This window comes from Lepisma saccharinum, chromosome 18, assembly GCF_977018435.1.
Source record: "Lepisma saccharinum chromosome 18, izLepSacc3.1, whole genome shotgun sequence".
NCBI classification, from domain to species: Eukaryota; Metazoa; Arthropoda; class Insecta; order Zygentoma; family Lepismatidae; genus Lepisma; species Lepisma saccharinum.
The window spans coordinates 20372781-20386465 of NC_139246.1; the positions used below are offsets into that span (position 1 = coordinate 20372781).

Here is a 13685-nt window from a genome sequence, read left to right on the forward strand (position 1 = left end):
CTGTCTCATGAGTGAGATTTTCTATATTTGTATCTTGTTTCAGTTTACATTTCATACTGCGGATAATGCAAATTATGCAGTACGATAGCATACACAGAAATGCTATATAATTATATCAACCTTTTATTAGTAATAACGTGCATTACATATTCTTCCTTTTTTGCATTCGATCACTGGTTTTAATATCGCAACAAAATGCACTCCAGATCTGCGCTGCGACACATGCTTGCATTTCCACGAGCATCGCTCGTTCACGACTCTTGAAACAGCACGAAGAGTCACAGCACAGTCCCACGACTCTTTCCCCATCATTCGTTCACGACTTGCAAGTCGGCACGAAGAGTCATTAAGCACCTTAACGACTCGCTCGCCTTAGCGACTCTTCTCCTCCCTCATCGTTCACGACTCGCGAGTCGGCACGAAGAGTCATTAAGCACCTTAACGACTCGCTCGCCTTAGCGACTCTTCTCCTCACTCATCGTTCGCTCGCGAGTCGCGAGCTCTCTTACACAAGGTGCGGGTGCGGCAGTCTTGCCAGCAGACTGGATCTACAGTTTAAAGTAGGATCCACCCGCTCGCTCTCCGCGGATGGCTAACAGCTGTGTTTAAGAAATATATATCGCTCTTGAACATTATCCATGTCCATCCCATATCCATGTCCATAGCTTTTTGTTGTTCTACAGTCATTCAATATAAGTTTCTGCCAATATCATAATGTATGATCGAATTTCTATAAAGCGGGCCAAATTATACATATGTATTTTTTTTAATGTTGCTTTCTACTAGTAAAACACCTTAACACGTAGGCTCACCGCAGATGGCCAACAGCTGTTTATATCACTCGTGAACATGACCCATGTCCATCTTACGTAGTTGTTCCTAATTCTGCAGTCATTCAATAAAAGCTTTTTTGCAGTATCATGTACGATGAGATTTATGATTAAACTTCTATATTTATTCTTTAATGCTGTTTTCATTAGTAAAATATTTACACGTTAATGTTAATGAAATATTTCACGTCCTATGAAAACGATTTTGTCAGACAATGTTTAAAGTTCACTTTATGCTCAGATAGTCTAATCGGGATTGAAGCTACATTTTAAACTGGGGTCTAAATCACTGGGCAAGGTGCCTCCACCGAGGATCGAATCCGAGACAGGAAGCGATTTCCTTACCAGGATTTAACAAGGAATGAAAGGATGGCTGAATAACATAAATAAAACATACTCCATGGTGCATGTTCTTTGTTTCTTGGTTTCTATGTTGGCCAGCTTGAAATAATCTTGGAGTGACAGATAAGTGGTGTCGCCCTCCTCAAAGTAAGCCTATTGACACCGAAAGTTCCGGGTTCGAACCCCAGCCCAGAGATGAGTGGTAATCTGTATTTAACCTCTTGTCAATTACTCTAATCACCATCCATCCTCCGTCGTTGCCTTGTAACGATACCTTGTGGATCCCACTTTAAACTGTAGATCCAGTCCCGATTAGCTTATCAGTACGTAAAATTCATTCATCCTCGCTGTCAATACTAAGTACTTAGGTATAAAAGATGCATAAAATACAACAAAGCGTGTTAGGCAGTTAAAATATTAAAATTGAATTAATAAATTATAAAATATAATTACTCCATGCTAATTTATAAGAAATTATAGCATTTTAAAATTTGTTTGTTCCTTAATGGGAAAATAATTAGTAGCTTATTTCTTCTGTTCATTCTCATGTTAACAGATTTGTTTTCTTGGATAAATAAAATTGAACGTGTAAATTAAAAGGTTTACATGTGCACGAAGCGGAAGAGCAACTCGATCGAGTATCGTGGTGAGACAAGATGACTTGGCACATCGTTTCAACTCGTGAATGAGAATGCATATCTTGTTCGCGATTTGATTTCAAGTTAAAAACACCTGTCTGGTCTTGTTCGCTTATCGATTTCAAAGCATAAATCGGTATCGTTACTCCAATGAGACAAGATTCTCGGACAATACATTTTACACAGAGTGTCTCTCATCATCTCACCAACTTTGGAAGGGTTGGCCCTGTTTTCATTGCGATTTTGTAATGTCCTGCTACTTGTGAAACTGATTCACTTCCAACAATTTCAGTCGCCTCTGTGGAGGAGTGGTTAGAACAGTGCGCTAAGAGGAATCTCGGAATTGAGTGTCACTTCATCAATTTCATTATATCATCACTGATTTTCATGTTCGCGATTAGCCAAAGTGGCAGAAGAGCAAAGCCTGGGCAAAAGTGGTATCCCGAGCCGCTATGTGTTTCCACCGAATATCGGCCTCAGGACTCCCTGCCCTCGTGCCGCGATGTGCTAACCACTCCGCCACGGGGGCCGGCCCTCCCCATCACATCTCTGTTTTATACTAAAGGCTATGATTGAATATGAATTTAAAATTTTGTGTGCGTCACTTAGGCTATTTTGCACCCTTCACTTTATACGGGATCCAGCCCCTTACCAGAACTAAAATAACATAACTGTAATGTCCTGTAGTAACTAAAATATTAAAATAATCTGACCGGTTAAAAGCTGAGGCTGTAAAGGCACTCAGCACACATAAGGACAAAACACAGGACAACACACACACATTCCTACGAAAATTATACTGGCCGTAGGTATAGACGCCAGAGCCTCGTTAGTCTGCAAGATGCAGTCCAGGGTGTACTATGTGGAAGTGAGGTTGACAATTGGGTGTACTACGTGGAAGGATCATCCCTTACATCCCTTAAACTATATTTCTCGAGACCCTTGATGTGCTAACCACGCCGGCATACATTATAGAATACTTGAGTTAGTTTTGTCAATATTAATTTTATTGATTGCATTTTTGTTTTGCAATGATTTTGCGCACTGAATTTTCATATTTATCTTTGCTTTTCATTTGTGTTTTACTTTTATTTTGTATATAATGCTGTGTTTCTATTGGTGTAAATTTGTGATTCGTCTCTAATAACGTTATCATTCCAATGTGATTTAAATTTTAATCTTCTAATCTCACGTGTATAATATGTAAGTATATGTATGTACACATGCATACAGAGAGAAAGAGAGAGCGATTGTATTGGGAAATTGCATGATATGATCGTTCGAGGGGAAATCCCCACCGTTCCCCGCATAATTTCAAATTTGTTCCTTGTATTACACAAAATATATTAAATTAATGTTATAACAAATTGAATATCCATTATAGATCGGATTATAAGAAATTGTGTATAACTGCGTGTGTGAACGTGTGTTTCTCTCAGGTTCTTTATTAAAAAAATCAGAAAAACAGAACATAATGTAGTATTCAAATATAAAAAGACCTTCATTTCACGAGTCCACTTATAATTAATTCATTATCATGTGGTTTGTTCTATTAGGTAATTCTTAACTGAATATAAAAAATTGTAAGTTATAATTTTTGTTTTAATACATGTTTGTTATTTTCACTAAAGGTTTATCATTTGAACTTGTGCTTGCTGCTTGTATTACGTCATTTTTGGATTTGGAGTAACAGAAAACAAAAGGTGTTTATTGTCTTTGATCTTGCTTTAGAAAATAATGATTGGTTGATTGATTTGGTTTATTTTACTTCGCTTTTCTGTCACTTTTTTGGGTAATCGCGAAGATCAGGATGAGTAATGAGGTGTACTAACCACTCCACCATGGAGGCCGGCGCTTTAGAAAATAATTAAAAGTAACAATCGCTTTCCACACTAAGTATTTTGTGTTGCAAATTATAAATTACTGCCCCCCTTTTCTGATTCATCCTAATAGCATAGTGGTTAATGCTGTCATGTATTAAAATGGTCTGCTTGGCAAAAATTGTTAAGTCCACTTTTATGCTCCAATAGGCTAATCGGGTCTCCCCGATGGCGTAGTGATAACGTCGCCGGTAATCAAGGGGTCGTGTCCAATACAAAGTGGAGGTTCGGATCCCACTTTAAACTGTAGGTCCAGTCCCGACTATCCTATCTGCACATAAAGTGGACTTAAACAACAACAACTCAAAATAGGCTAATCGGAATATTGTAATCAAGAGGTCTGTGCCTAACACCTTCCCAAAATTTTTACAAGACTCCCCTAATATTTTTACTAACATTTAATTTCTTGTAATTTTAGCGCTAATGGTTTGGCCGAACTTGAAACTACAGGACAAATTTGTTGGCTGTTCTTCGCTGCCCGTCATGGGCTGAGGTTGCGCGCTCTCTTTCTGCAAACAACACTCGCGAGTCGCGAGCTTGCGAGTCAACTCTTTCCTTCGTTCAAAGAGTCGCTAAAGTGTGCCACGACTCTTTGAACGAAGGAAAGAGTCGACTCGCGAGCATGCTCCTTCCCCTCTCATCGTACACGGAACGTTTCAGCCAGCTTTACTCAACTAGGGGTAGGGAAAAGGAACAGAGAGGACCCCCCCCCCTCTCCTCTCCAGTCCCCATTTGCTGCCCGCAGAATCGACTTGCTTTCTTTCAAAAATTCCGGCTGCCAGGCGAGTATACACTTTCGCATGCGCCTTCCTCGCAAAATTCGTGGAAAGGAGAGGGAATAATGGAATAATAGTTGCTTGGCGGGCGGAGGAGTCGTGGCACACATACGACTCTTTGAACGTGTCGTTCAATTCTGGTGAACGAGTCGTTCACCGCTCACAAGAGAGAGTCGTTACTTTTGAACGACTCGTTCAAGAACGACCCATCACTACAGGTGACACATGTTGCTTGAGAATTTCACCAACTGAACTCAGGTTTGTGCAGCCTGTAATGCCACTACATTGTGGAATGTGGTTTTTCCCTCCGCCCCCCAAATGACATGTTTCTTGTCACTTCTTGCTTTGGTGTGAATTCTCCCTACAAGATTTCCAATGTTTCACAATCTTCTTGGGCCAAAAGAAAGATAGAGATCCACTTGCAAATGAAATTGCAGGAGGGATGGTCTTCTCCAGATTTCATGAAAAAGTACCATTTGGCAATAGTAACAGATACCGAGAATACAAAATACAGTTGGCACATTGCTGTCACCTGGTGCCTAAATGCCTAAGTTACTGGGTGGCAAGCAACAGAGAAAAAAACTGAAGCTTTCTGTATCCATCTCTCTTGGAATAGCCTTGTTTATGCTACAACCACACATTTATTTTCCTTAAAGGACACACTGAAGTGATGGACAAAATGAACTAACAATCGATCCACGATTCTACCATGATACATTACAATAAAATTTAAAGCTAGAGTAATAAGTAAAAACTAACTAACCCACATGGTGAACTGGCAAATTTGTATCTTTCTTGCTAAGAAGAGGTCTTGTTGCTGGATTGAGCGATGCACGCATTTCATTCAAGTAACTATTGCTCTCTTCTAAACAGTTTTCTTCGGAAAGTCTGCGTGGGAATAATGGGTGGCTCCTCCTTGGCCTCACTATAGGCCTCTCCTCTTGTATCACAGGTTTGCCTTGCACAGCCAATTTCTTGTTGACGTCGCATTTATGGTTGCTTACTTTATGCAACTGTTCTTCCACACCAGGTTTGTGAACATTTTTCTCAAATTGGAGATCAAAATTTACAAGTTCATTGTTTCCTTCGACAGAGTTTGACAAACCATTGCTCTCTCGCATGAGAAAATTATCGGAATTGGATGCGAACGAAAATAAGTGTGGATCCGGTTGGTGGTGAACAACTCGTCGCAAGGGTGACGCTGGTGACGTATCGTGGGATGGTGGAGATCCGACCAGATTTCGAGTTCGTGTTCTGACGCGTGGCTCGGGAGTCACGTTGTTCACAGACAAGGCATTCTCATTCAAGTCACAGATAATCTGAAATGTAAAAGTATTAATTTATTTTGTGAAGTAGCAATTAACAAAAAGGTTCAATTTTTTGGGCCTATTTCAGTGTTGGTTTGCCAAATAATCACAGTCGCTCTCCTATGCAATATGCACATGGAATTTTCAAAACAAATTACAGAAGTAATATGCTCTTTACAGGAAGCAGTAACTGATAAGTGTACTGGCAAATATAAAATGGCAAAAATGTACCCAAATGAAAAATTATTTTGAAATGTATTTCAGAGTTTGGAATCAGATATATTTGATAGGAAAAACATGTTAAGCATTTGATTTGTAAAACTTTCACACCTGAGTATCAATATTTATTTTAATATATTTGAGTAATAAAGTTTTCATTCATTGAAACATAAAAGCATGAGTATTCATTTGCTTACAAACATGTTTAGAGAAGGGATGACCATGTCACACATCTTGGTTACAGGCATGTAAGTTATACATTAAAGTAATTTTTGTTCATGAATCTCCCTTAATGGGTATTATACTATGTGGAGCACAAAGTTTTTTTAAAGTCCACTTTATGCTCAGATAGGTTAATTTGAACTGGACATACAGTTTAAAGTGGGATGTGAACCATGTACAATATGCCTCCATGGGCGATCAAACCCGTGACCCCCGTAGTGTAGTGCAGAAGTGCCCAAATAATAAATGACAATAGATGTTCATATGCTACGATTTAAGGCTTGGGTGGGCCTCTGGCATGCGAATGGGCAATTTTTTTCAAAATTTCCTCTCCATTCGAAAAACCTCTTGGATATTTCAAAATATGAAAAAATACATACGCTTAGAATTGCTTCTAGAGCATTTAGTGAATTTTCGTGTAGTTTTCTTTCACTGCTGTCTAGATGTTATCAATAGCTTCGTGACTAGATTTTATCAATAGTTTCGTGACTAGACAACAGTGAAAGAAAACTACACGAAAATTCACGTCAATGCTCTAGAAGCAATTGTAAGCGTATGTAATTTTTCATATTTTGAAATACCCAAGAGGTTTTTCGAATGGAGAGGAAAATTTGAAAAAATTCGTCCATTCGAATGCCAAAGGTCCAGCCGAGCCTTAAGAGATTTTTTTTTACGTGTAAAGTAGGGATGTGCTGAAGCCGATTACAGATGTATAAAAATCGGCAGAAATTGACATATCGGCATTGGCAAAAATCTGATATTTAAACCGGTACAGATAATACTAAGAGTTTTACCTTCTAATAAGTTTTATATTTTAGTTTTGTAACATTTATTGAAAATTAGGTTATGATCCATCATTATTGTAGAGTTTTTGTAATAAAATTATTGCAAACTCTCATTCAGAGGATCAACCTAACTCAAAATCGGAAATAAAACAGTACATTGCTCAACCAGAATCTGCTGTTGTATTGGAAATTCAAAAATGAGTATTCAAACCTGAAGCAAGTGCTGAGAAAATTGTTGCTGAACAGATTTGTGATAAGAGAAGAAGTAGGTTACTTCCTGAAGTGCTTCCAAAACTCGTGTTTCTGAAGTTGAATCTGGCAGCAATAAATTTCCAACATTAAGAACAGGAATTCATTTTGCATTTCAAAGAACTGCTTGTGTACTAATGTAAAATCTCTTGAGAATCCATGTTGTTCTTAAAGGTTCACATAACCACCTTTTGTAGATGCAAATGTACATTCGCATCTTTTGAGAATATATATGTATATACATATGATATGCAATACAAATGTACATAGCAAATTTATTTTTGTCATGCTGAAAATAACATCCCATTTCTGTTTAATAATCTTATGTATCAGAATCGGTTAAATATCGGCATCGGTATCGGTTCCAAAAATTATCGGTGAGTTCATCGGCATCGGTAAATTTTCAGCTTAGTCACATCCCTACTGTAAACAATTACCGAACATAAATCAATTAATTTGGTCCAATACCTAAACTAAATCTCTGGAACAAACTGTGTTAAAGCACTTTAGGTAAAGTTAAAGCTACTCCCTGCACATTGTAACATTCACTGCAGGCACATTGGGGGATGTGGAGGTGATGTGATCAACATCACACTCTAGTTGCCTTTACTCCCCAGGTATCCATTTATTTGAAGCTGTGTGAATCCCAAAGCTGCTCCATGCAGATATTGCTGAAATAATTCACACCTGAAATCGGCCACCCTTGGAATCAAACCTGGGTCTCCCGGATGGAGGCCAGAAGCTCTATCAACTGGATCACCACAGCTCACCTGTATTTTGCATATGCAAATGCATATATGATTCACATATATAAATTTCTTGCATATTTTAGAGCCAACAATCACTACTAAAATTGTATTGTGCGTTGGGAGTTATGTCTTCTTAATAAAATAACTTCCTATTTCCTTCCGTTACTGCTATTTATTCTCCATGATCATTTACAAAGCAAGGAGGTAACACTTCTTTCATCCTCCACACGGGAACACTAAATTACTCTTTTTGAGAGAAACAACAACAATGCAATGGACAGTGTAGAGATGATCTTGAACTTGACGTGTCAAATATTGTTGCCTTAAAATATTGTCCAATTGGATCTTGTGAAGTATACACCAAGTTTTTTCTGAGTATGAAAATATTCTTGCTGAAAAGAGGAGTTTTAAGCTTGAAAATTTGAGATATCATGTTGCAATCAACTGTAATCATGATCTGTAAGGAATGTAATTTTGCTTTCATTTATAAAACAGCAGTGTACAGTAAACAAGAGTGTGTGGAAGAATTCAAAATTGCAACTTTTACACATGTTACATGTGAAATCATATGAGGTTTCTGGAGCAGCTGAAAGAAAACATTCAAAACAAATTAAGTTGTTTTTCTAAACTGCATATTCATTTGCATATTTTGCACCTATTTAGTTCATATTTTAGGTATCTTAAGTGCACAACTATCCAGACACTAGATATAACCAAAATGAACATACCTGATGCTGCAGTAAGAATTCAGCCGGGAAAAGAGAGCCGCAGAATTCGCAAGGCAAAACTAAATCATCAGATGGGGATGTGCTCCTGGGTGCAGTTTCACGGGACAAATTGTTCAGTATGTGCGGAGGAGAATGAGTAAGGATTGTATTCTCTTCTGAGGGCTGCTGGTTATTCATGCATACGGGTATGCTCTGAGGGTGAGGGTTATTGGTCAGACTCTGCCTGTGCATCAAATCAGGACGACAACCTGTCTGCAAATCAAGAAAGATGAAGATAATTAATATTTCAAGAGACATGTGAATTAAAAAACAAGAAATTAAAAACCAATGTTCTTAGCCGGAACACACTGTGTATTTTAAAGGTGGTGCAAGTAAAAGATCATAAACAAGGTAAAATCTTATGCCACGAGTTGAATTAACATCATAAAATGCACAAGGATTACTGTCTAGACATGTACCTTTTAAATATTTACAAATTTTCAAACCAACGTGGGCTCTTCATCAGGAAATGGAAAGGAACCAGGGAGGCGAAACACTGGAAAGCAATTTTATTTTGTACTCCTTGGTGAACATCTATGACAACCCGTGTGTACACAATTTCTGAAATTCCAAGCAGACACAATCTTGCGAAATAATAATAATGATGAAATTTGTGGGAAGAGGTGGGGAGGGGGGTAAGCAACAAAATTGTGATTCTTCTGATGTCACGCAACTTCTCTCTGACCAACTCTTCTTTCACGTCAGATGCTTTGCTGATTGTCATGACCATTGACATGTGCTTCATTAAGACAGCTTTCAAACCAAAGGGACAAGCGATATGCAAGGTGGTGAAAGTGACATGTGTCATTTGGAAATGAACCTTCAGAAATAAATGCAACCTGTTGTAACAAACTGTTATGACAAGCTGCACTTGCTGCTTGTTGCTTGCATGGCACTAGGACTGGCCCATTTACACATGTTGCCTTAGTCTGTTGGTCGTGCATGTGCAGTGAAGATTTTCGTATACAGAAGGCTGATCGGGCTATATCCAACCAATTTGGCAACGCTGCTGCCACTTGTGTAGTTGTGCCAGAACTTTGAAACCAGTGTTGTGTCTGAGCTTGCAGTTGCCAGAGCATCGTGTTTGTGCTAGTGAAATCCTGCCGAAAATTAACCGCTATTGGGAAGGGTACACCATGACACTTTTTCCACGCACATTTTTCGTATAACCGAATAGTGAAACATTGTCGGGAAAATGGTTTGACCATTGGAGTGACCACAGCTAAAGATATCGTGGCCAGGCAAACACAAATGGTGCTCATGCAGAAACATTCGCCAACAAAAAGGGTCCGTTCGAGGTTGCCAACGAAAGTGTCGCCTGAGGTGCTTCATGGAATTCGGCGAATTGCAGTCCACGAGAATCCACCACCCCAGTGTGACATGGCCCAGAGCTTCAATGTGGAACAGTCCACTGTCAGCAACATCATCTTGGCCTGCGGTGCGTATGTATGGGCCAGGTTTACAAGCTCCTCCCACGCCACATTGCAGAACGGAAGACCAACTGCCGCAAACTGTACGAAATACACTTGGCAGAGTCAAAATGGAAGACAGTTGTAACATTGGATGAAGCCTACATTTATTTCATGCGTAATGGTAACATTAGGGCAATTACGTACCATGACTCCTCTGGCAAGGGATGTACAGAGTTTCACTGCCAGTTCCGAAAAAGTTTCCCGCAGGGAATCATGATTGTCACTGAATACGGTTATGATGGGAAGTTGGAGATATGTAAGGTGGAGAAAAACATAAAGGTGAATGCTGTTTACTTCCAGGAATCCATTATGGCTCAAATCTATCAGACAGACATCCCTCGATTGTAAGGAGCCAAATAGAATGCCAGTCCAATGGATTTCTGCACATTTGGACTGTTAAAACATCGCACCACCAACATCTACACCCTCACTGGCCTATGGAAAGTCTGTAAGTAGGGATGGGATGGAATTCCTATGCATGTGCTTCAACGTAGTTTGTTGCAGTGGAATTTGCGATGTCGGGCGATAGTCCATAATGCTCGTGGTCCCATACAACACAACCGGCGGTGGCATTACGGCTTTTCATAGGGTAGGTACACTTTACATATCGGTCGGATATAACCCGATCAACCTCTGTATACAGTCTGAAGGCTGGCGGCTAAAGTTCCTAACCGATGTCCTTATTGAGAAATTGGGACCTCCCACAACTCAGGATGAATGTCTGCTGTTTTCAAGTTCCTTGCATTCAAGAAACATAAGGCAGGCCACATTTCAGTTTGTGGGCTGCTCAGGTCTCATCACTATATTCGTCACACAGCGAAACCATGTATCAAAATGAGCTGCCTGTCTCACAATGGTATCTGTGGCTTCCACAGGACAATGGATCTCATCATGCACATGTAATGCATCATACATACATGTACAACACTACAGTATCTATATTTGAGAACAGCACATACAAGCTGTTCAACTATTCAACCATATTTAAGTTGAACATCAAGTTGATAGTTTAATACCACAACAAATTTACATTTTGAAAAAGCAAATTTACTGTACCATATCTAGCAGCTACTGGAGAATGTATCTCCATCACCTACCTCAGGCACATTGTTATTCCTGATATGCTTGTGCCAAAATATAAAATGCCAAATACGAGCACAGATAATCTAAAAGAACAAAGAGCTGTTAAATTCATGAACATTTTGCATCTGTACGAGGAAACATTTTAATTAGTGGGATACGCAGGTTTGATTAGGACTTGAACTTGGATACTGTGCCACTGTTCAATCAGCTCAGACTTCAATTGATTTTCTGCTCATTTTACCTGCATATGAAATGTCCCAGCTAGTGATACAGAAATGGAATTTGTTGGCCATTAATTACTGGTGAGGGTGGCAAATATCTCCCATGCACATGTCAACTTTCTGAAAACTGAGTCCTATTACTGCTTTTCATGAAATACACTCAATTTTATGCTTGCTTCAGATACAAATCTTGCACTGCTTATAAGAGTGGTAATAGGAGGTAAACACTAATTAACTGAATTTTATAAAGGGGCACTTACAAGTGGTTCCTGTTCTGAATTTTCTATCGATGCTCCAGTCCTATTTCCAGGACTATTCTCAGTTTGTCAAAGGAGTTTAAAACATAAAATACTTTGCTCAAACGTGATCTTGCTCAAATGTGACAAAGTCAGAAAAATCCATATATCTTCCAACTGAATCCACATTGTTACAATATAGAATAAAAATAAAATAAGCTAAATTATAGTCAGTGCATTGAAGCAAGGGTATGTACTAGGGATGGGACGATATGGAATTTTGGCCGATACCGATATAAAATTTACCGATACCGATAACAGATATTCTACCGATCCGATATAAAATTAGAAATGGTCCTGGAAGAACCTGAAAGGTTCATTGACCTCCTTAAAAATGTGTGTTTCAAAGTGAGTGCAGTGCAAGAGAAATTGCATACTTAGACATTTACTTTTTAAAAAAGTAGGGCATGGAGATTATCCATAAAAATTACAACAAAAATGGCAGAATTTTGCACTAAACTATCAGATATTTATCGATATATCGGATCGGTAAAATAATCGGTAATTTTACCGATAAACCGATATGCCTATATTGGCCGATACCGATAGAGTACTGATTAATCGGTCCCATCCCTAGTATGTACTAACATAGAAAATGGAAAAAGTCTATCAATTAAAGAGTTGAGAATGAGATCTTTCCTTTCAAAAATGCAAAATTACTGATAAGAGTTAAGGTTGTATTTAGGGTTGACTGATACCGATGCCAATGTATGGTATGAGCCAATCAATACCAGTGGTATTTATCAGAAAGTATCAGTTGGATCTTATTTACTGATGCTGGCCAATACTTTCCCAGTATTTTGGCCTTTTGCAAGGTTCGCTAAAATAGAGCTTTAAAATGACACTTTTACAGTCTAATTATCCTGGAAATTATGCAAAATTCAAAATTTCCATTTACTTTGCACCAATTATGTGTGGAAAAACTGTATTTGTGATTATGTAAGAGGCATTTTCATATTCTGATGTAATTCTTGAATAATTTGAAGCAAAACTTGATAAATTGAAGCTTATAATCATGTCACCTCTGTTACAGTCAATGTAATGGTATAAATAAATTGTTGATGAAAATCAACAAGTATATGTGAACAATGAAGAGGAATTAACACTAGCTTACCCAAGGAAGGAGGGCTGCAAGGTCCACAACCTCTTTCCTTTTATTCTTTTTAACTGTGAACATTAAAAAAATTGAAAATATATTGCACTGTTCCCAATGCTACTACTTTTTTAGATTAGAAGAAGTGAGTAGTAAAAATATTTCCGCGAAACTTACTTGTGAATGTTCTATTACTTTCGGTGGCCTCTGCCACCATCCACTTGGGAAACTCGATGCTTCACTGTTGGGTTGACTTCCGGTTCCTGTTGTTTCCTTGCTTACCGCTAGAGGTGCTGGTGTAACCAGTTTGTCTGCTGCATGTGATAGGTTTGAATTGTTGCAAAAGCGGGAGTCAAACTTGATGTGCCTGACCACCGTCGATATTCAGCTCGTGCGGAAAGCGCATAATTGCGTGAGTCTCTTTAATTTTTGTGTCAATCATTGTGTGCGCTGCATGCCTGACTGAAACATTTTGGATCCTGCATTTGTTAAACTTGAGGTGCTTTTCTAGTCTGGTAGTTGGTTGTGATATTTTTGATTCGGATAAGTGCTGTTGAATATGTTCATTGATGGATCTGCCAATGTAATGCAAGTTGCACTCACACTGGGCATCATATACTCCCGGGTTGTCAAGTGGTGAAACGAAAGATCTCTTGTGTTTGCTTAGGGCACTGGCTATTTTTATCACTGATTTGTGTACGAGTTTGATGTCATACTGTTTCAGGGTCTTGGCTAGGCGGTTGGATGTAATCTGGT

The 13685-nt window shown here is 38.7% G+C and overlaps 1 protein-coding gene across 3 annotated transcripts in view; it reads right to left on the reverse strand.

Annotated features, from left to right (window-relative positions):
* LOC146002448 (TRAF-type zinc finger domain-containing protein 1-like) overlaps nucleotides 1–13685 on the reverse strand; it is a 51832-nt gene that overhangs the window by 14974 nt on the left and 23173 nt on the right. For 2 of the 3 annotated variants that reach the window (XM_083140284.1, XM_083140283.1), the window contains exons 7-9: nucleotides 11334–11402; nucleotides 8726–8977; nucleotides 5230–5785 (exon numbers count right to left, since the gene is read on the reverse strand). In XM_083140284.1, coding sequence (XP_082996410.1) covers nucleotides 5230–5785; nucleotides 8726–8977; nucleotides 11334–11402 — 877 coding nt within the window. The remainder of the gene's footprint in view (nucleotides 1–5229; nucleotides 5786–8725; nucleotides 8978–11333; nucleotides 11403–13685) is intronic. The other variant, XM_083140285.1, reaches the window with a different exon arrangement.